The 24,100-nt window shown below is 39.9% G+C and overlaps 1 protein-coding gene across 1 annotated transcript in view; it reads right to left on the bottom strand.

Annotated features, from left to right (window-relative positions):
- Positions 1-24,100, bottom strand: part of TRPC7 (transient receptor potential cation channel, subfamily C, member 7) — a 72,467-nt gene that overhangs the window by 41,641 nt on the left and 6,726 nt on the right. The window contains exon 2 of the mRNA XM_009702030.1: positions 6,861-7,043. Within this exon, the coding sequence (XP_009700332.1) occupies positions 6,861-7,043 (183 nt within the window). The remainder of the gene's footprint in view (positions 1-6,860; positions 7,044-24,100) is intronic.

The following is a 24,100-nucleotide window of genomic DNA, read 5'->3' as shown; positions in this document are numbered from 1 at the left end:
CTAAACTTAATTTTGTTCCAAAGAAGGACAAATGACCACAAGGGAGTTTTTCTGTGACCTACATGGCTCTGAAAGCTGTGGAGTTGAAACAGTTCATTTAGGTTACTGAAATGTAGTTTTCCATTTGTGTTAGGGCTGTGGGTGGTGTGCCCCGCCGTGCTCTCTCCGCCTTTCCCCCGCAGTGGTCCCTCCCCAGGTCACAGCATTGCAGGGATTTGCAGGTTAACTCAAATTGAGAGCACACATCGCTCACAGAGCCAGAGCTCCCCACCATGGCACAGATATACTCCTTGCTCTCCAAAGGGAAGATTTTCGGAACTTCTTGTCGTCCCTGGACTTCTCTTGCCCTCTGTTCTCCAGCTTATTTTCTTATGCTTCTCTTGCAAACACCAAGCTTTTTCAGTCAACTTTCCTAAGGATGGGTGAGCTGAACTCTGCCCCAGCTTGTATTTGGGGCAGTGTCTGTTACTCTGCATTTTGAGGGGCAGGAGCATGGCTGGATTTTTTGGCCCATTCAGGGACTAACCTTCGCTAGCTCCTGTGCAGGGTGGAAATGCTGCAGGTGGGGCCCCAGTCAATGGGGAGAAGGACCCCAGAAGGCATTTTGTGTACAAGATATTGTGCAGGGTAAAACCGCATCCTCTGAGCAAATGAATGGTGAGCACAGGTCATTGCAGCAGTTGATGAGAGCTGGGACTTCTCATGCTCTTGAGTATCTGAGTCGCGTGACCAATGCAGTGAAAAATTATAATCTAATGCAGCTGTGAGTATTCTGTTCGGAGCATCCTCCATATGTTAATTATTAATAATACAGTTATGAGAAAAGTTCCTGTTCTAGCTCTCTATTAAATAGAATTTACACAGCCATCTGGTGTTCTGTTTAATTCTTATTAATTTTTTTTCCAAACCCGATTTGTGTGTCTTACTGTTAATTAAATTAAAACTCGTGAAAGAGAAAGGTGCTCTGGCTTTGTGACAGCTATGAACTGAGCTGCCAAGCAGACAGAGGTGGGCACTCAACATTTGCAACTAAAAGAATACAGCAATGATAATGCTGACATTGGGGAAGAAGGAAAATGAATGTCACTTCCTGCAGAGAAGCAACAGCTTTAGACCTGAAGGTAAACGCTGACATATAAGCCCCCTGCCAACATTAAAGGATGACAAGAAAGGAGCATAGCAGTACAGACAAAAATGAGAACAGAAAATATGAAGGGGTCTGTAAAGCTGACATACACCAGTAAAATTGTTTTGTTGTGGTACATCAAAAACCGCATTTTCCTGCTATTGGCTATCCAAGGGAAAAGTCCAAGACAGAGTTGTCCCAGCCTCTGTACCTATGCCTCTCACAGGTAGAAATCACACCCTGGCTTAATTAGAAATTAGTTCACACACAGGGAAAACTTGTACTACCCTTATATTTTTAGTATCTGATTGAAAACAAAATTGTGTAACTATTTCAAGAAAAGAAAAAACATCATTCTGCAATTTTCAGTCAAGAACATGGAGTAAACTCTCACTTAGATGTTGTAAGCCTGCATGAAGAACAGCTGAGAGTACCCTTGGCTCTAGGAGCTCAAGATCAGTTTTATTTTCTTTCCTGGGGACCGGAACTCTGATTTAGCAACTCAATCCACTTTTGGCTATAATCCACCAGAAACACTCAACCTAAATAATTCCTGTTTCACCTTAATGCTGCTTTTAATTTTGCCGTTTCCATGAGCTGCTGCTGGACTCCACCATGGTGTTTGCTCTCCCACTGCAACGGTTCCCCAGCCCTCTCCTACAATATCCAGAGAAATCTCCTGAACAGCCTTGCTACAGCATCAGGGTGCTCTCTTGCTCTTCCTGTGCCCATTCTTTCTCCCTCCTTTGCCCGAGACCCTGCACAGCTGGAGGAGAAAGAAATCTGTTCTTGACTGGAATATGCAAGTGCGAAGCATAGCTAAATAATATTGTGGGAGACAATAGTAAATTTGCAATGATCCCGTAACATAGGCTAAAAGTCCATTTCTTGGAAAGAATCCAGGACTCAGCAAATGTTCAAATGTTTGCAAATTGTTTGTTTTGCTTTTGACAAACTGTTCTCATTGTAATAATTTTTGAGGAATCATGAATCATTAAGACAGCTAATTTGAAGGGAGAAATGACTCTAGAAAATTCATACAGAGGACATTTGAGCGCAGTTTTCCAAGAATCCTGGGGTATAGAATGATTATTTAGTTCTTTCAGGAAGGATAAAGAATTAGAGTGATAGAGCATTTTTAAAGACCACTTTATAAAATACTGTGATTTTAGCTTTCTCCTTGTTGCGAAATATGTACCAGCAGAGCTTCTTAATTCTTCAATGACCTTCTATATAAAGTCCTTCAGCTATATTAAAGCCTTAAAATTGCTTTTTTTTGCCAGCATCTCATATGTGCTAGTAGCATGCTTTGCAGAAAAAAAGCAAAAAAAGAGAGAGAGAAGTGAAGTCTGGAACTTTTGATTCTTTCTTGAATGACTTTCCAAGATTCATCTCAAATTTTGTAAATTAGGGAAAAAAAAAAAAAAATCAATAAAACTCTGTCCTTTCAATTGAACAGAGAATTGCTTTTTTGGGGGTAGCAAAGCAGAGAGGTAACAGGGAACTCTAATGGGAAGCGCAAAGGAAAAAGTGCAAAGAAAGGTCATTTAGGGCCTGGACAGAAACCTGTTGTAGGTCCCAGATGCAGATTTACTGAGTAGAGGAGATAAGAAGGCTTCAGTCCCCTTTTTCAGCCCTGATGCGAGTACAAGGTTTTCTTGCACCGATTGAGCAGGTGATCAATGAACAGGTCTGTGAACATTCAACTCAAGGGCAGGTTGCCCCCTGACTTGGGGATTTTCAAACAGGGACTTGCCCTCTTGCCCTTCCAAAACAGAGGCACAAGAAGCACTGTTTTGGGCTAAAAGCTTCCCCCAGGTTGATGGCTGAGCTCCCTGCTGTGCAGGCATAATAGGCATTGTGCACGCAAGGGAGGTGCAGCCTCTACCTCCAACCAAGTGTGATTTATTGGGGAACACCATTGCTGAATTCAAGATCAAGAAGATACTGTGTTCAAACAAAAATTAGGACTTAAAAATGGAACTGCATATCTAGCATCAATTGCATCCCTAAAATTTTCAGATAGGCGTATAGGAAGGAAAAGACAAATCCATAAAATGCTATGTGATGGCTCTCAGTTTCAAAATTCTGCTGTCTCTGCCTCCTCCTGGCCTCCATTGGCCTTTGAGGGGGAGGACAAGTCCATGACAGCTGTGAGCTGGGCAGGGGATGGGAGAAGCTGGTAGTCCAGTTGCTACAGTTAAAGAAAAACACCATTCTTAGGCACCGTGGCTGCGGTGACTGCACTGTATGAGGATGATGAAGTAACAGAGAAAATTAAAAGAACAAGGAAGACTTTAACAGTTTGTGCAAAGGCCTGATGAAGCTCTACAGATGCAATTGCTCTCCTGCCTGAGGATGGGAGCCCTTGACATCTTTCCAAGACTCTGGAAATAAAAATGTGATAAAATGCAGACTGCACCAGCAGCTGTAAAAGTAAAATCATGGATATTAAATAATAATTTTCAACATAAATTTTTCTCTGCAAATTTTCATCAAGGAAAGCCTAATGTAGGTATTTAGAGTACTAATACAGAAATGTGAATTAAGAAGCTAATGGTAGAAACAGATTTTTTAAAACATCAAATATTTCTTAAAATTTCAGATGAATGCAAATATTTAGTCTGGATACTAATTTAATTAAAAAAAACTCCATAAGAACTAACACCTCTTTTATTTTATTTTATTTTCTCAGACCATTCTGAAGTTCCTAAAGTTGTCTTGTCTAAGATTTTTCTTGCTGTTCATGGGAAAGAATGAATATAAAATAGTTCAGGAGCTCTATACTCATTTAAGCAAGAACATCTTTATTTCTCTGGCTTATCTAGAGCTTGTTGAGCTGAAGAATGCAAAACTGACCATCTGAACATTGATGCTAATGGTAGAGGTGGGGAGCAGTGGTGGCAGGTACAGCTATAGTCCATTCATTAGTTCTACCTTGCCAACCAAACTTCCAGGACAGAAAAAAAAAAAAAAAAAAAAGGCAAGTATGACTATTTCTGTGTCATTCCAGTCCCAGAGTGCAGTTAAAAAACTAGAAAGGTCTCCACATCCCTGGAACTGTTTCTGAGTGAGTTACAGCCACTTACGTCTCAGCACCTGGACTTGGCCTGGGCAGGCAGCACTGACAGACCAAGAGATGGGGCTTGGGGGTTTGGGTGCTGTGGGTGGGAAGTCTCTCGGTGCGCCTGCCTGGGTCTGCCTTTCACACTTGGAGGACCACATACGATCCTTCTTATGCCTACGAGTCATTGCATTAGCTTTGAAAAAGTGACTTGAAATTTACAGAATCTGTCCAAGAATTGATGTATTAAATAGGTGTAATAATTCACCCTTCATCTCACCCCTCTCTATTATAGGATTTTCGCAAAATGAAAATAGATTTCAAAGGACAAGGCTTGTATACATAAGCCTAAATACCTCTCAGCTGGATAAAAAACTTGTACCTGAAATGCATTGCCTCTTAAGGAAATCATGACTCTGTTCCCATAACACAATCTCTTTGTTCAGCAAGTGTGATAAATATCAGTCTATTACCATAAGTCACTGCCAATAACCAAAGCCATTTATCTGAATGTGTCTCTGCCTCCCACAAACAGAACTATCTTACTTTTCAGTTAGCAGTTAAATGATCATCTTACACATAAACATACACTGCCTGCTGAAAAGAATATTGTAAAAAGTGCTGACCTGAGAGTCAACACAAGGTTGACCAATGCTCGTGTTTATGTTCTGTAATTAGTTTAACAGTTGTCATCGATGAGCAACAAGTTGCTGTGATCCAGAAAGGATGCTCAGCTTTCCTGGGTATATGAAGATACTTATACAACAGAAGACCAACTGTATATGACCTCCCACAGATGCTTTAGTTCAGTGTTCATGCGTTATGAAAAGGTGCACATATATACAATACAAGAAATGGAGGAAATGTTCCTCTGAAACCAACTAAGCTAGTATGAATGTGCTCAAAGCAGCGCAATAACTAACAGCAATTTAGCTCCAGCTAATGGTCTTGGTATCTAAAGGATGACACAAATATTTACAAGAATAACCAAGCAAAACAGTGCAGAAGACTTCATACATTGAAAAGCCTTGAGGTTCTGACCAACTTCATGGTAATTCTCAAACCAGAGGTCACTGAGGACTATTCCTTGATGAGTTGTTATCAATGTCTTTTAGATGAGTTCATTTTATGAAAAAGCACCAGAGCAAGTTTGGCCTCGTGTTACCAAAGCAACAGCTTCAATAACTCAACTCAGCCCAGCTTGTTGAAAGGCATCTATCTAAGAGTGAACTGAGATGTTATGCTCAGTTTTGGTGACAGAATGATGCAGAGACACAACATCCTAGGAGGAAATATTTGGCTCCATACTATGTGCTCCTGCATGAAGGCAATTAATTCCAAATAAGAGTTTTAAGATCCTCTTTAATTAATGGCTTTCATAACAGGAAAAGACCTTCTCTAGCCAGCACAGCAGCACAGTCAAGAGGCAAACTGAAGCAGGTGGTGGGTTTGGGAGGGGAAAGAGAGAGCAGATGTTAGCTTGAAAATTTGGAACACACTTTGAGTCCCATAGCGGGAGCCCAGTTTCCATCAATGCATATTGTAGGAGCAATTAGTTGGGACCACCCAGGCCTCAGATTTGCCAGAATCAAATTTTCCGTTCACACAACATACTTCCGTAAAGCTGAATGTTTGTTTAAAATACTTCTAAAAGAAGTCATTCAAGTCTTCATGTTTTTCCTTAAAATATACATCTTCTGTTTTGCAGATCTGAAGAAATCTGAACTCTTAGAATATGGATCTAGTGCTTTAGGAGAGTGGAAGCTAGGAATCTATCACTCTTTATCAATGTTTATCTACTTTCACATGCTTTAAAAAAAAAAATCAAAATTCCAAGTTTGTCAGGTGTTGGTTTTTGAGGTTTTGATCTAATTCTGACCAAAAATTACAAAACTTCGTTTTCTAAAATTTAAATGCCACTTTCCATCACATTGCAGTAAATGGTCTTGGCTAGGACAAAACTGCTACTCTTTGTATATGTTCTTTCTGTAACATCACAGAAAAGTTAACATTTCTGATCATTGCAAGTGGCTTTGGAGACTAACACAAGATGTGGATCAGAGCTAAATGGTCAGGGAGCGTTTGAGAGCAGACAGGTGAGAAAGGAGACTTGGTCTGCTGACTGCAATCAGGCTGCAGGGTCCAGCTCTTTCCTCAGTCGAAAGAGAAGATCTAGTTTGAACGAAAGACAGATGGTTTGGGAATGGTGAGGATGTGGACTATATTCTCTGCTTTTATGATTTGTGGACAAAGGTGCCACGGCATCTGCTGGGTTCATCCCTTACCTTCATGTACATCACATGAAGGAAGGAAATCCCTCACTTTGGTATGGTAACAACTTTTGGTCCCTGCTGAAGTCATCAGAGATTCATAGTCACGACCTGCACAAGAAACACTGCGCTCTATAGGCAGTTCTTTGCGCCATGTATACGTCCATGTCTATCACTTCAAAATAAATGCCATACCTGCTGTAATATGTCCTTTGCAATTAACCTTCTCCATATTAAAGTATGTGAGAAAATGCAAGTCAAGCCATAAAACACTAAAATTCTACGGATAGTCCTGGTTCAACTAAAATCTATCTTTCATTTATCATTTTTCAGGTGGCATCAAGGAAGCATAATTTAGACGTGAAGATGTATTCATCAGGGACTAAAAGAAATAGCTTACCTTTTTGACCTCGTATTTAATAGCAAGTTTAATCCTGCTTAGACTTGGCCGGTGGTGCTCGGGGCACAAGTGTATATTCACGTCTCCGTTCAGAATAGCCTCTACTTCTTCGGTGTCTCTGCACAGGTCCAGCACCCCCACAACAAAGTCCTTGCATTGCATAGATAGCTTCCTATAGTCATTCTAAGGGAAAACAGAAAAAAACAATTTATTTAATTGTGCACTTGAAAGCATGCCTCAAATAAACAAACAAAAAAAAGCAAGACAGCGCAATTGAGAGTAAGGTTACTTCTGCAAAACTACTTGCTGGAATAGTAAGAAAGGACTTGATTTCACCCAGGATGTAGCTGGCTTTTCACATTTATACATGAACTGCTCCAGACATAATTAGCAATGTCTCTATCAGCAGCATAGCTTACATTACAGTAGAGCATGCTTTACAGAACAAGTAAATAATTTATAGGGAAATTTTGATTTTAAGCAATTGCTTGATCTCACCTCTCTGCGTGGCATATCTTCTAGGAATGTGAAAAGATGGCCAAACGAAGATCCTGCTAATGGGTTAGAATTTACAGCAAATTTTACAATTTAAATTTTCTGCTAGTAATTCTTTCTTCAGTAACTTTCAAGGAGTTTCAGACTGGTACAACAAGCTGGAGCATCACACACAGATGTGTTCAGATGAATTATACAGTTGTAATACCAATTTCAGTTTCACATTTATTGCCTAACAATTTGGTTAAACCATCCCAAAAGAGCATCCAGATGATCATTTTTGTCATAACACTTCTCCAGGAAATGGGACTTCAGAAACTCAACATGATTTCCTATGAAATAATTTCACCTTACAAACCCAAATTACAGTTGTGGGAGAAGAGATAGTATGTAGCTGACTTGACAGAGGGCTAGAAGAGCCATTTCACTGCCTTAAATTAAATCATGATTGATTTTCACATGCTGACACTTAAAAAATGAGGAAAATGCCATCATCTGAGTAAATGCAGTAAATTAGAACACAATTAAGGCTACCATTATTATCCTAACAAAATGGTGATATTAAAGACTTCATGCAACAAATAGAAATAATAAGCACAAGACAAGCTCTTACTGACTTGAAAGATCTCTTCAAATTAGGTTTGATGAGTTAATTGAATTCAGCAGCTTATCTGATTAAGCCAGCAGGCAAAAAAAAAGAAGATCGTTAAACCTGGCTTTGATGAAATGATAAGAGTAACCTGGGTTTGTACTCCTGTGTTTTCTAAATTATTAATTCTAACATTTACACATAGCAATATATTAGCTTTCCTTGTTAGGCAAAGATCTCAAAGCACTATGCAAACATTATTTAATTAGGTAGAAAGGCACTGTCTAAAATACCATGTTCTTAGAGGTGGCTAAATTTCTTTGGACTTTTTTTCCCCTTCAGAACTGAGATGCTCTTGATAATGAATGTTTTCAAAAGAAGTTGGTTTAATGACTTAGCCATAGGTTTGAGGTTGCTTCTAGTGTGTGTGCATGTGTATGTCCCAACTGTACTTGCTATGCTGTCCTATATGCTGAAGGCTATGAAGAGCTGTTTCACTCAGCACAGAAAAATTCAATAGTCGCAGGGAACGAGAAAGCCCTTCAGGGCTGGGATTAGAGCGTTCTCACAGAAATGGGAAGATGCCATTTCTGATAGGTGTTTAGGAGAAGAGGCTGAAGAGGAGAGCTGGGGAATAGCCTGTATTTTAGTGGTGAGACCTTCTGCAAGGTGGAACTTGTATGTTTACATCCTCTTACCTATCAAAAAGTTTGAAATCTGGGTTTCCCTTTTCCTCCTTGAGTGCTGTAATCAGACTGCATGTTCTAATTCGGGTGTTCATAAACGGAGATCAGCAAGAACTTCAAATCTTCATTAAAAGGAGACATAATATAACAACAAGCAGATGTTGACCTCTGGTAGAGCCAGTGCACGGCCCTTTGCAGAAACTGGGGCACCAAGACTTCTATGAATGTGCCAATTTAGTGAACTAAGATTTAAAATGTCCTCAAGGTTCAGGCAGAAAATGATTGTATATTTGCATCTAAATCTAGTACCTAAGTAATTTGTGGAGTTAGGGTTTGTAGAGTCAATGTTGTCAAATATGGGATGAAGTAAGGTCTGAAATGTAAATGAAAGACAGATTGTACTTTATGGATTCAAAGCGCTCCTCTCTAATCGATTCCATGCTTTAATCTTCGCCATACCAAGATGAACTTCAATAAATTGAAAGCTTGTCTGTTCACTGAGAGAATAGATGTCCGAACAAAAATATCAACCTGGAAGTAACTACAGGAATTGTGAAGGACAACAAATATAGATAGATCTGAAAATAGATGTAGGCTGCGAATGAAATGCCTAGCCACCACAGGTAATGGAGACACTTAATTAGCCCAGTAAATTTAAAAAAAAAACAAGGGTGAGAACTCTGCTAAGCTTTAATACCATTCTCTATGTACTGTTTGCAAAGTTCACAGGCTTATCTCTTAGCCAGCACATTTTAGGTAATTCTCATCACCATTTCCACATCATCTGAACAACTAATATGTATTAGCTCAGATTATTTTTCCTCCTGCTTTCTTTAAGGAAAGCAGTTTAGTTAGCAAGTAGGAAAGTGCTTCTAAAGCAACTGTAAATGGCAGGATCCCAGCTGGCAGACTCTATGAAGACTCAACTTTATTGACATCTCCAAGCTTAGTGTTTTTACTGGTTCTGTACATTTGCAGAGACCATGAATGATTTTTCTGTTCAAAATTATTTACTCCAATTTTTAAGTAGACACAAGCAGCAACACATTCCAACTAGGATACAGGCTGTATAAAGAATAAAATAAAATAAATAAAATAAAATAAAGTGCCTTCCAGCCAATCTGCAGCCAGGCAGGAGAGCAGCTTACTGCTCTCAGGAGACTTTGCTCACCTGTTAAGACAAGCCTCAATAATCACTGAACCTGCCGTGTCTTCTGACAATCCCTTTTACAAAAGCATTTGTCATCTTTGTTCTGGCTTCCTTAATGCTCATAGTCAGCATAGAAAATCCTCTTCAGTCTGACGGTGAGAGCACAGCCACTCAGTGACCCTCCTGATGCCAGCACCTTTCCCTTTGCAAGTACAGATTATTGGCTGCATCTTTACTAAAAACTGAGATTAGCAGGAGACTGACAGTCAAGCTCCTCCTGAGCCTGGCTTGCACAGTGTAGCTTTGATGACCCAAGCCGAAATGACCTACCTGCATATAAAATACTGAATTGCAAGTCATGATGCACGGTAAAAACCTCGAGGAAGCCAAGATTTACAAGCAGCGTGCAAGCTGTGTTGGTGTATGTGCCAGTGCTGTATAAATTGCCTGTGTTTTACACGTTCAGAAGCATCTGAGATGCCTCATTCCCTGCGCAAAGGAGTGCTGCGACACTGCCCGGGCTCGCTTTTGCATAGGACAGAAGGCTGCAGCCCCAGGGCAAGGGTTAGCGAGGGGTGGAAAAGTCAGGAGGAAGAGGTGAAGGAGAACCAGGACACATTTCCAGTTACTTCTTGTTACACCAAGGTTTGTGGAGATCAGAGCCCTGAGGACTCCTGGTGACTCTGCCAGGAGACAGAGGAGCAGATGGCCACTGCATCTTGGGGTGCAAAAAGCCAGTCCCCACTTCACCACCTCTGCCAGATGGGTTCAAGTGCCAAACTGGGCACTTCATGGCCTTCCTGGTCTAAATATTTTTCTGGAGGAAATCATCCTGGTTGCAAGCCTGGCCAGGCAGTGGGTTGCAAGTGGGGGTCCTCCCTCCCACCACAACAAGAAACTCATGGCTGGAGACACAAAATCCAGCTCAGTCCTTTCAGTAGCATTGCTAAAACAGACACGGGCAATGAGAATAACCCAAATCTTCCCGAGTACTCTGATTAGCTACCACATTATAGAAATCTGAGGATAAAAAGTTTCATAAAACAGAAGGATCTTTACAGTAATGAAAACCGCAAATCATACATGAGGGATGCTGGGGCCTCATCCTGACAAGCTGAGCACTGTCAAGCCTCAGGGAGGAAGATGAAGGATACAACTAAGTACACAAGAGAGCCAGTCAAATAACACGTGGAACAGTATTTTATTTCCTGTAGAGACAGCGAGCAGAGAAGGCTCGGGATAATGCTTGAGAATGTTACAATATCATTTTTTAAAAACTAGAACATAATAAAAGGAGTCCAAATTAGTCATTTCCTGCTTCTTCTAACACTGTTGTGCATGTGGAGTTAAAAATGTCTAATTTCGCTGTTTTGAAAAGGCTGATGGTACTTGTCATTCACTGCAATTTCTCTGAGTACCCTATTATTATCTGTTGATTATGTTCTAAATGAACTCTGTCATGTCTCCACATCTGTTCAAAACCACCCAGATTTCTTCAGAAAAGAGCAGTTTCAGGTCAGAGGGATGCAGTCTGAGTAAAAAGTTAAGTGAAATGAGAAAAAGTAAGACCGGCAACCTATCTTGGCTAGTTAATGAAAAAAAAAACCAAAACTAAACTATTTAAAAAGCAATCACAGTCAAAGATTGAAAAGGAACTTCATCCATGGGAGCGTGCCTCAGAAATGCCAGCATTGTGGGTGTGTTTTGGATGGCACATAGAGAAGTCTGTCCTCGATGCTGCAGCATATAGTGAGCAGGTCTGAGATTTGCTGAAACCCTCAGTGCAGATGAGCTTTCACCAGAGACTGGAGTGGGGCCGATGGTTCAGAAACGAAGAGGATCAAACAACTTTCTATGCAATTACAAACTACCTCCCCAGTCCCAGATTCAGGACCACACTTGGGTTTGTGTTTAAGTCCTGCTGATGCCAATGAAATGCTCGCAAGCATGCGTTTCAGTGCACTGAAGCAATCTTTCAGGCTGTAAGAATTTCAAAGTGGGATGAGTTTGTGAATCAATCTGCAGGTTTTTTGGTTGCAATCGTTGTGGATTATTCACTGCACAGTTGTTACTGGAAGTGGGGTCACAGACCCACAGGACAGCGCATGACATACGAGTACAGAGCAACCTGTACAAGGGTACTGTTCATGAAAATCGCTCTGTATGTCACCATTTAGGACATTTAATTAAGTTCTCTCTAACAATTGCTTCCCAATAATATGTATAAAGAGCAGGGTGGGAACCACAACCCGTCAATAGATCTTCCAACCAGAGAGATTGCCAAAATTCACAGTTTTTGCTGCTATCCTGTATACAACTACTTGTTCTGTCAGCCTATACCAAAGCTTCAGGGTCAGACTTCTGATCAGAAAAGCTAGTGACACAGATGAGTTTCTGTTTGAATAAATAATCACGTATCTGGCTCAGAATGATTTAATCTACAGAACTTTTTCTAGAAAAAAAAACAACCTAATGTTGCTTATGAATACTTTTTTTTTTTTCCCCCTCAAATAAAAGGAGGAAAAGGGGATCAGACACAGGATGATGGCTATATATTAAAGCCACCGTTTCTCAAGGGGTCTGTCCATGGTATATTGTCTCTTATAAACCTGCTCCGCTGGAATTTGAGGGCTAGCACACAAAGCCAAACCTTCTGGAGCTAATGGCCATGAACATCCAGCATCTGCGACTGGGGCTATCGTAGCACCAGAAAGCCTCTGCATGCTCTCAGTGCATTCACAGATTAACTGCATGGCACAAAATCTACTGAATCCAACCTCCTGTCTGTGAGCAATGCAGGAGCTGTGTATTCAGCAGTAAATTTGGCATTTCTGGGCAGCATTAAATTTGCTGTGCAAATGAAAGCTGTAGGCATGCTGCACAGAGCCTCTCTTTATGTTTCCTTGAAGCTCTTGGCTCTTTGTATTTAATCTACATCACATACACATGTATCACGGAGAGAAATATTGCATTGCTTAGATTAGCATTTTGAGAAGAAGCAGCAGAAAAATAAGGCAGAAGTAATTCTGTAAACATGAACCGAAAACTCCCCCAAATAAAAACACTTGTAGAAAGAAAACAAAGGTAAGAGAAAAAGAGAGGGGCAGAAAGCGAGTAATATTACATGCTAGATTTGAAATGAAGTTTATAAATAAACCATCATGTCAAATACTCAAAACGCTTATAAATATTTACCAATTAGATATCACATGAAATATGCACAAGCTAGTTTAGAAGCTGTTGGACAAATTCCTTCTGGGTATTTACACTATCTGTAACTGGCCATATGTTCAGCAATGAAAAAAAGCATAAGGCCTATGAGAGAGAAGGTGATGAGAGGAGACGCTAAGAAAGGGCCCTGCACTGATCCTGCTCATGCAACCGCATTATCATTTGAAGTGCACTGAGCACCCCTTCCAAAGAGCTCTATTGACTGTGCCCGTAACTGCTGACATGTTTGAATACAGCTGAATGCATTCCTATTGTTTCCAGACTCAGTGCCTACATGCATAGACTGTACAGTTAATTTTCCAGAAAGCACAACATCAAGTTGGTTTATGTTCTCTTGCTTCTTAGTGGCAGCACATCAGTGATTTTTTGGAGCTTTGGGTGTACTGTGTCATATTCGGTGGGCATGTCTCTGAAAATAAAGCCAAGTGCGCATTTAAAACATTTCCCTACTCGGGTGCATGTTGATAAGTATGTCTGGAGGTAGTAACAGATGCTGCTGGTTCGCTTTTTCAATGAGCCAGACCTTGACTTCTTCACCTCTGGCGAGTATAATATAATAAGCAATCTGTTCAAAGACAAGAGTTTGACAATGCAAAAGTGTGTCTCTGTTGCTTTCCAAGGATTTTGGACCTTTCTAAGTGGAGCCAAGATAAACATGGCAACTCTTTGCTCTCTGAAGAGTGCCAGGCCGCAGCATGGTGGGGCAGAGGGGCAATGCCTCCAGGCAAAGAGTAATTTTAAATCCTGCGAGGGAGTGTCAGGAGACACCAAGAGATGCGTCCAACAAAAGAGCCCAAGGACAAAACAGTCAGTGTTGTCTGTGTTGACTCTATTTTTGGCCAAAGAAGTCTAGAAAACAACATTATGCTTTGACTGAGGACCAAAAATTGTGTGGCTTCCAACGAGCCATGAAAATAACATCCCTTGCACCATTACAAGGATTTCAATGGCAGTTGCCTTAATTGATTTACCATAAGAAATTTTTTTTGGTGCTTCTTTTTTCTCCTAAATAGGTTAGGCTTTCTAGCTGCAATCGTCTCTTCATATGCACCACAGAAGCTGATCTCTGAGACAGCGTATCTCTTCAACAAGGGGATAGAGCAATAAGAAATCCACTGACTTTGGATTTTATCTTATACTTATTGACTGGTAGATATATCAAATCCTTAAAGAATTTAACCAAGATGGTATTAGTGATTTCTGTGGTGGAGTTAGAAAATCCCTTAAAATCTGTTGCTGTGCTCTTACAGCATCCTTCACAGGTCCAGGCATGTGTAACCTTCAACAACAATGTTCCAAGAGCTTTAAAGTGGTAACTGTCAAAACCAGCAGAAAGGATAGGTTTGCACTGTTTTTGTTTAACAGCTCTAGCTGTTACATTATCTACCAACTCTACCAATAATTGATTCTAGGATATTGTTCAGGTTTGTGATAAACACAGCTTCTGTGGGACCAAAACCAATGAATAAATTTTGCAAGCTCTTTCCATCAACAAAAACATTGGAAAATTCAAAATGCTTCACTTTGATACCCTCTTAAATTCTTTAATTTTTTTTTTCTTTTTTAATCTAAATTTAATGGATGGATTATGTGGAGAAGTAAAGCCAAGAATCCGTTCACATAATCCTAGGAGAAAGATAAAGACTGAAATTCAATACAGTTCCTGACTCTGTAGCAGTAGTTGTAGATTCCCTAGCATAAGAAATTTCAGAATCAGTCCACTCTCAGGTTTTTTTAATTACTTATATTGAATTTTTTCTATGTGAAACTTATTTTAAGTTTCCTGTACGTGTGAATTCTCTCTACACTGAAATTAGTGGATCACTTGAGTTCGTTAAAGTTCTCACCCTGAACAGAGTACAATCTTTCTTTTTTTAAATACACATCTAAGAAGTTGCCATAAGAACACCCCCAACTCCTCTACTCCTTTCCCACAATGTCACCTTCTTCCTGACAAGCACCGTTACAGAGCATTTGTGTAGCACGCATGTGTGCAGAAACATCAGTGCTATTCAGTGTAGAACTAACACCGTATTCCAAGTCTCTGAGGATATTTAAATACACTGAGAACAGAAATTATGTTGGTTGACAATAATTTTTCAAAATTAGAGTATTTAAAATCTCAAGGTTGACATAGCAGCTTTTCAGCATAAGATGGCATTTGATGCTTGAGGTACTTCTCTTTCATATCATCTCCGATGGTTTTCAAGCCCGCATCACAAATAAGCCACATGCTTTTGATTCCTCAACTAATTAAAAGGTGTTTTTTTACCTTCTTGCAGATTTTCCCAAGCTCATTTGAATGTTTATGCTGAAACACCTGTTTTCAGAAGATAAACTATCCAGTCCCTGGATATCACATAAAGAGGACAGGCTATACAGAGGTATTAATGAAATACTTTGGCATGCAAAATGCAGGGAATACACATGTTCAGTGAAGGAGAGAGTCTGTCTCCATGTGTCCTGTCAACAGCTTCTCTTTATTAAATACAAACTACACATTTCAAAATAATACTCGGCTAATTCTCTTGGTGAAGGAGTTTAGGATCTGTTAACATCAGCAGTAAAATCAAGCTCATGATGATGCAAGACTCCAAATCCCTCTACATTCTTTTCAAATATTTACTTGCTCCTTGTGTGGGAGCATGACACTGAGAAATTACTTTTTTTTTATTTTTAAAAATACAAACACTCCTTACATTAGAGGAACCTTTATCTCAACCTTACTTTTATTGTCATGCAGAAAGAATTCCTGTTTTACTCCCAGATGCATTTCACAAGGGCAGGAGTGCAATGCACTGTTGGGGTTAACTTATTTTTTCTTGCCACCTGTTCTGTTTTTAACAGAGTACGCACTTACACACAAAGGGATGGGCAGCAAATCTGCAGCTCTGATGTGACAGATGTTTCAAAGCACAAAAGTTACCTCTGGGCCAAGCTCCTCATTTCACATGCCATCCATACTTTTTCTCTCTGGCATTTTCCCATGTTTATTACGTTCCTGATCTGTCTCTTACAAGCTCCTCTGGGGAAGATCCACATTTCCTATACAATTTGAGACTGAATAGATAGTTTCCTTGTGCTAAATACATTAGCTGCTCTCCTTCAATTGTGTGGCTCTTTTCAGCTCAGCTGCTTGAAACCCCTACGTTTCCTGAAAACTAGATGGGAAAAACAGGGAGAAAATAATGAATTTCAATTTAAGGCAATTGTTTGCTTAACACAGCTACGTTTATCCCCTAAGGTGAGCTAAATTTGGCACTTTCAGCTTGCTTAAGGAACATGTTTATATGTTGAAAGGCGCTATGAGTCCCATCTCTCATGGGAATTTTGGCTACAAACTGCACCTGCATGTCAGGAGAAAGACTCCTCCTAAATCCAGCCTGCAAGTGAACACTGGCTTAACTGAGAGCCGTGATGCAACTTACATCGATCACTAAAATAACCATATGTTTTCCAGATCTCAAACAGCCAACTATCACAGTTTCCAATATCCAGCAACAACAGCTCCTTGGAAAACTAGTCACAAACATCACAGTGGATGAAATTCTGGTCCCCGCAGCACCTAAGCAGCAACTGAGTACTCAGAAAAACGTTCTCCCAGCTGCAGAGTCCTGGCACAGGGCACTTCTGATCATATCTCTTTAAGAAGAGCAGACTTAGAAGTAATGCTGCAGCACTTTCTTAAGCAGAAATACGAATATAAAAAGTGTATAATTACATTTGTTCTGAAATTAGTCCAAATCGTGAGGCTTGGATAGTGACAATGAAATGACACACTTGGCAACGAGCAATTTCCACACTGCACTGGTGTAAAGTTCCCTGCAACAAATGATATTCAAGGAAATTGCCACTTTTGATCATGTAAATGCCAAAACCCCATAGACATTAAAGTTCTTAGTACCATTTTGTGGCAATGTAAAAATGTTTGTATACCATTCCTGTTTATCCACAATTCAGTGGATAGTCTGGTTAGACACAGTGAGGATAAGTTCATTATAATTATCTACAATAACAACAATTAACAACACAATGAGGGATAAACTAAATCACTTCCCATCTGCATCCTCTTTAATATTGGACTTGAGATCCTCAGAACGTGCTACTTCGTTTACATTCATTAATGCAATATCAATTCCCTACAGTGCCTTGGATAAACGTACCTGACTCCATTCTCCCATCTGCTGATCTAGTATTATTATTCTATTCAGAGAATAGTCCTAATTATGCTCATTTGTAGTTCCAGTAGATATCCTTGCCCAGTGTGAATAATGAGCAGCAGTCTTTGGAAACCAGTCATCTTGCTCATAATAAACCACCCGGCTCCTAACTATTCCCTATAAGCCAATGCTGGTATTAGCTGAATGCTTGGGCATTTGGTGTTGCTAATTAAACACAAAGCTTACCAATATTGTATGGGACTGATTACAATAGCGATAGCATCATTTTCCATCTGTTTTCCTCACCAATATTTTGATTTCATCTTTCTGAAAAATGTCTTTGTCTTTGGCGCTCTAGAGTATACCCCCTCTTGGTATCATTTATTGCTGAGAGAAGGAGGAAGGGTAACTGTATGACTATGTAATTTTATATCGGTAAGTGCTCGGAGAAAACTCTCTAAGGCGAATGGTGAGTGTGCTAGTAAGGGCAAGCTCAAAGTCATACAAGCTCTGTACTCATTGCACAGGATTCAGTGATGAGGATGGAAAAGGCCAACACATCTTTCCTTTCAAAACAACCAGCTGCAGGTGGCAGGAGCTCTCTGCATTACCATCGAGTAGGTGCATCACTTTGAATACCAGGACTCATTTTGTATTGCATGCTCAGTGGGCAAGAAAGGAAAACACTCTGTCACTGTTAACTAAACACAGGCAACTGGCCAAATCATTCCCCCTATTTATCACAGTGCCACTAGCAGCTGGCAGCAACCCTGGCAGAGAAACGCGAGCTGCTCCTCTCCGGAGTGGCAGCGAGGGCCGTGGCTGAGAGCAGTCCCGGGTGGTTCGGCTCTGCCGCAGCAGCCTCCATCTGCCTGCATCACCAGAAAGTCCCCTGGCACCTGGGCTGGGCAGCCAGCAGAACAGCGGGAGGTGGCACTGAGGAGTTAGTTTGTCTCCCCTTTATTGCTTAGAGACTGGAGAGACAAAGATAAATTTCTGTGGGATAGCCCAGATCATAGAATCATGGAACAGTTTGGGTTGGAAGGCATCTTAAAGACCACCTAGTTCCAGCCCCCCTGCCATGGGCAGGGACACCTTCCACCAGACCAGGTTGCTCAAAGCCCCATCCAACCTGGCCTTGAACACTTCCAGGGATGGGGCAGCCACAGCTTCTCTGGGCAACCTGTGCCACTGCCTCACCACCCTCACTGTGAAGAATTTCTTCCCAATATCTAATCTAAATCTTCCCTCTTCATTGGGAAAGGTTGTGGTAGAGCATGAATCCTACCTACTGATACAACTGCTGATTGACTAGTTTGCTTTGGTGGGTCTCTTAATCCAAGATGCAATCCTTTCTTCCTCACTTGTATAAAGAGAGGAATCCATGAGCAGTGATCAGCCTCGGATCAGACCCACCGCTTGGTCCACCAGCTTCACTGTACATATTTCTTTCAAAGGGTGAGGATGATACCATGTTTTCAACAAATCCGAAGATGATACGATGGTCAAATGGCTATGATTTTGCAACTACTGAACTACTGGGGCTTTTCTCCCATGTTAAAGCTGTCATAAAACACAAGAAGTGAAATTAATAACATTGTGGTAAGCTGAAGTTTTTATGTTTAATTAAAATTTGAAAGTATTTCTAAACTATTTGTTGCCTGTCTGCTGGGTTCGTGACAGTCATTATATTTGTGAGATTCATTCTTCTAAGCATCTACACAAAAAGCTGTTGTAGAGTAGTGCTTGCACACAAAAGACTAACACAATGCAGGCAAATCATCTTCATTCCTAAAATCAAAGTCATCTCTAAAACCAAACAATTTTCTTAACTCCTTGTCTCTGAGAAGCAGGAGCAGGGTAAGGAACAGGTATCACAGCATCACTTTTGCTGAAAGAGCTCCCAAAAGCCAGTTGAATGTCACTTATATCTTCACACCAGCTACCTACTGTCCTTTACTCAGCTCTATGTGGTGTATATGACTCCACAACACAACACACATGGGCACTATGTTCTTTTAATTTAACCTTATTTCGCTTGCTTTTTTATCACAGTAACTTCAGCTTGATATAACTGTATTTAACCTTACCTTCATACAAATCCCCTCCACACACAACAAACTATCTCAAAATGTCAGCTGTTTTTTTCCTTCTACTTAGTCAAAACATTTTACATTCCTGATTAACATGTTACAAGCTTTATTATGCTTCGCCCTGACTACAAAATATTCAGAGATTGCCTGTATCAAAGGTAAATGACTCTCCTCTTCTGTTCACTATCAAAAGTTCAGGTTGAAGAAGGATGAAAAGGAGATCTCTCAACTCTAAAACCCTTTCTTCTAAATATATTCAACATACTCCAAGTTACTGTATGTAAGATGTCACTCACACAAACATATTGCCTGAAAATCATGGCTCAGTAAAATTAGCTGCTACTAGGTCGTGGCAATTCAGAATGATTTATAGAAGTCATCTTACATAACAAAAGTTAATTTTAAACTCCTCATCACACCCAAGATTTAAGGACTATATGGAAAATCTGCACTTAATATAAGCACTATAGCAGACTACAAGAGGAAGCAAAATAAAAGTTACCAGCCATTTCTGCAGAGAGAAGGCACACTGACAGACCTGTGCAACCCATTTACAGGAGTGTTGAAGCTTCTAATTCAGAAATTTAGTATCAGACGTTTCTGGCAGTGGAGGAACAAACCCATTAATATGGCTGGATTTTCCTCGTTTGCTACAGATTCCTCCCAAGATTATTTATGTGTAAGGGAGGTAACTCTGCTCACCACCCTTACCAACTCCTGCTTTTCAGGTCCCTTGAAAACATGTCCATTAATAGGGATCTTTCAACCTGACAGGAATGCACTCTTGATGGAGGATGACATTAAAGCAACTGAAATATGCCCAATTCCAACTGGTTCCAGATTTTGCACTTATCTCTCTACCTGGCTAAAAAGTCGCATTGTTTGGCTTAAAACTTAACTGCATGAAAATGCTTCTGAAATGCTTGACAGTGGCAAGGCAGCTGCTGTGCTGCTTTGTTATATGAACCGTTTCCATTGCTCTCCCCTTCCCACCCAGCTTGTGAATCCACCTGTTGTCTCCCATTAATGTTTATAAAGGGATTTCATGTTATTTTATACTTTTACGATCATTTCTGTTGCTCACCTAAACTGGAAGCCTGCTCTAGTATTAGGGCTGTTACATGCAACCGAACTGGAAACAGCAAACCGTAAGTGCTGTGGTTGCAATGCTGTTTGTCCTTAACTGAGTAGGAGTAGAAATTACTTCCTAAGGAGCTGTAAAGGGTAATAAGCATCACACTGATGGCATGCAAACTGGCATTGCCGAAAGTCTAACTTGAGTAGCATCATGGGAAACAAAAGTATCCCAGTTGTACTCTCTGGGAGATTCAAATATTTCCACAGTTGCTTCTGTCTTGCTATCTCCAAACGCCAAAAGTTTCTTCCAAACAATTTTTGAGGGGAGCAAAAGCCTTAACCCATTAATTAAAATCTTAAATTTTCTTACACTGGCACATTGTCTCTGATGTGATGTGTCAAAAGAATTTTTTTTGCCCCTCCACTCTTCCGAAAAGAGAGACATGGGCTTGTTTCTCTGGGAACGCGAAGAGAACACTTTTTGTCAATTTTTAGAGAGTTTTTTTTTTTTTTTTTTTTTGACCAAAGTAAGCTGGAAGATTTTAACAACAATGTCACTTATCCATAAAGCAGGTTAAATGACCTTGTAGGCAGTGGCCAGAATCCAATTTTAAGTGACTGCTCAGTGGCTAGTACTGTCGCTAGACTTACAACTTTCATGAATAATGGTCTTATTTTTCCAAGTACAGGTGTGAGTTGTAGATGGCTGAGTTATAGCCTTCACTGCGAATCACAGCATCTACTACTCTGCTTTACTGTGAATAGACATAGACAGATGCTAACATACCCTCACATTCACAGATACAAACATATTTTTTCAAGACAGCTCCAGGCATCACAGCTTTGGCATCGGTTCTAAACCACTCTGAAAAGCTTCAGAGATTTTCTTCTCATGCAACATTTTAAAACCATTTTGCTTTAGTAACGTGCCAGGGAGAAAATGATTTAATCACAGAACATAGAAAGAGCACTTACAATAACAGCTCTTAAAATATAGAGGATATTTCTTAATTTATAAATATTTAAAGAGAGCAATACAAAAGTCACAAATTTAGTGGTGTGTTTAAGGTCAGAAGGATTCTCCACATCCATTTTCCACAGTATCTGCTACACATCCATGCAAAATGTATCTGCAATTAATTAATTTAGCTCTCAAGACAAACCTAATGTAGCATCCATTATCAGTGAATTTGTCTCTGAAAAAGAACAACACGGAGAATGAGTTCCTTTTGTACAGAGTGAGTCCCACTCAGTGAGCTAAATACAAATTCACTACAAGGCTTAAATATGTTCCTCTTCTCCCAAGCTATTTCCATTATCATTTCTAATTTCCTCTCTTATTTTAATACCTAATTTGTTCCAACAATAAGTTAAAATTTTAATAATTGGAAATTTATTTTCCTGCTTTACTGAGACTTGATTCTTTCCTGTATTATGAGTTGGGTAATTGGTTATACCTGCTTATGTATTTTCTTTGCACAAGAGAAAACCGAAAAAAGAATCATAGCTTTTAAACGCACATGTTTTCCAGGCAGTAGAGAAAACTGGCTTTTAAGTGAGAGGGGAAAAATACCACCCAAACAGTTCTTTTTGTAAGGCTAAAAAGCACCAACCCACATCCCTGACCCCACCTCGAAGAACAAATAACATTCTCGTTAAAGTCTGACCTGGAAAAGTTCATATCCAAAAAACTTGAAAAAAAGATTACAGATTATTGGCATATCTTTAGAAATAAGTTTTCATCCTTTCTGTGGAAGTGCACAATTCTTTTGACTGCGCGCTAGCAGTGTAAATGCATTTAGCAATGTATACATTTTTGTTCTTTCTCAGGTATCGTGCACATTTAGGTTAAAAAAGAAAATCAAAAAGTGAGTCACCCTTTTGACTTTGAATATCAAGGTGGCTTCAAAGGCAGCAGGGATCTCCCTTAGAGGAGTCAAGGGTACTGAAATCGCATAGAGAAGCAGAGAACAAGCTAATTAGAACATCAACTGCAACACAAAAAGGGTCTGAAGGGGATGTTCCAGCCCAGTCACATCAAAGACGAATGTCATCAAGTGTTAATTTGGGTTAAAGCTGAATAACCTAGTGGTCTGCTCTCTCCGTTAGAAATCTGGCAATGAGAGTCTGAAGAGGTGGCAGAGGAAAGGGGTGCAATGGGAAGAGATGGTTTTCATTCACTAGCAGCTGCTTTTTGGGGTCATCAGCAGCAAACTCACAGGAGGAGAGCTAGCAGTTGCTTCACAACGGTGTACAGGACATAGTGTGAGACAATCACTCGGGAATAGTGACCATTCATATACTGAAAAGTATTTATAATGGTGATGCTTAATTTTCAAAGCAGGAACTAGGTAAGATTGGTGATACTTGTGCAGGAGAAAAAAACAGTAGTAAAAGGGAGTGAATATACTCTGCCTACCAGGCCAGATTTCTGAAGTTCCCTTCTGCCTTCTCTTCCTAAAACCTAGCAAAGTGAAGCAGCAGAAAAAAGGGAAATTGTACAAGTAAAAAGACACCTTTTAAAAATACAAGTCCTGTCTGGAAGAAAAAAATAGAGAAGAACAGAAAACCTGAAAAATTAAATTAAAACCTAAAGAAAGGCCAGATAAAACCACTGAAACCTCAAAGAACATCTTGCTGAAATAATAACGGTGAGTCATAAAAGGTGTTCCCAAACATATCTGAAGCAAGATGTCTGCCAGAGTATGTTGAGGTGAGAGATCCTGAAGGGATAAAAGGATCACTCAAGGAAGAATGGGTCAGAGCAGAAAAATTAAGTGATTGATTTACAAGAGTGTTCATGAGGCTAATTAGGGAGGTTCCCACTACAATCTGGTTTTTTTTAATGGGAGATGAGTTTCAGGTGCTGTCTCCAATCAGTCTGTCCTTACAGCAAACAAGTCTAAGAGTTTGTTCAGTTTGGGTAGGAAGAAGAGTTTCTAAGTGCAGCCTTACTGATTTATAGACTGATGGTTTTCAAGAATTTTTCTCTTTCCAAGTCCACCGCTACCCTCCGCTCTCATGAAATATTTCACCTTCCTACTATTTTGTTTCCCAATATTTTCTGCCCTTTCCTATTTTTTTATCATTCATTTCAGAAAGCAATAGTCCAATAATTATTTTTTTAACTCCATGCAGTGTGTATTTTTCATGCTAAAATGTTTCCCAGTCGGGACCACACAGTTTAACTTTTACAGTCAGTGCTTCTTTCCAAGTTTTCTTAGGCCTTCATGTAATTTTTATATCTTATTTTCTCTATTTATTACCATTCTCTTATTTGCTTACAAATTTAAAAATAAAACCCTCTATTTATTTTGTATTTGAAGAGATAGGCTTCTTTAGTTAAGTCAAATTTCACCAAGTTTAGCAATCAATATGGGGAAAGCAAACAGTTTACAATCTCTGATGTATTTATCCTCAGCAATGCCCATGATTTGCAGGTGGCCTGGGAAACGAAGAAGTTAGGAGGTCTTCTTCAAGGCTGAGAGCCACAAACCCTAAAAAGCTGCAGCTTCTCAGCAAGATATAACCAGATATGTCAGTGCTCGTTACTTCCCAACACCAGTACAGTGTTATCCTCAAAGTGCAGGATCTGGTCCCAATTTCTCATTTGCAGAGATAAAGCCAGAAATACTGAGGAAAATTTACAAGGTCATTTCTCTTAAGAAGTTGAGGCAAAGCATATCCTGTGAGGTTAACAATTTATATTTAAGTAGAAAAAAGGTGGGGCTGACTTACAGGAGCAAGAGCTGTGCTGCA

Source organism: Cariama cristata, unplaced genomic scaffold, assembly GCF_000690535.1.
Source record: "Cariama cristata isolate BGI_N322 unplaced genomic scaffold, ASM69053v1 scaffold10386, whole genome shotgun sequence".
Lineage (NCBI taxonomy): Eukaryota > Metazoa > Chordata > Aves > Cariamiformes > Cariamidae > Cariama > Cariama cristata.
Note: the sequence above shows the minus strand (reverse complement) of the source record. Positions and strands in the feature narration are given on the sequence as shown.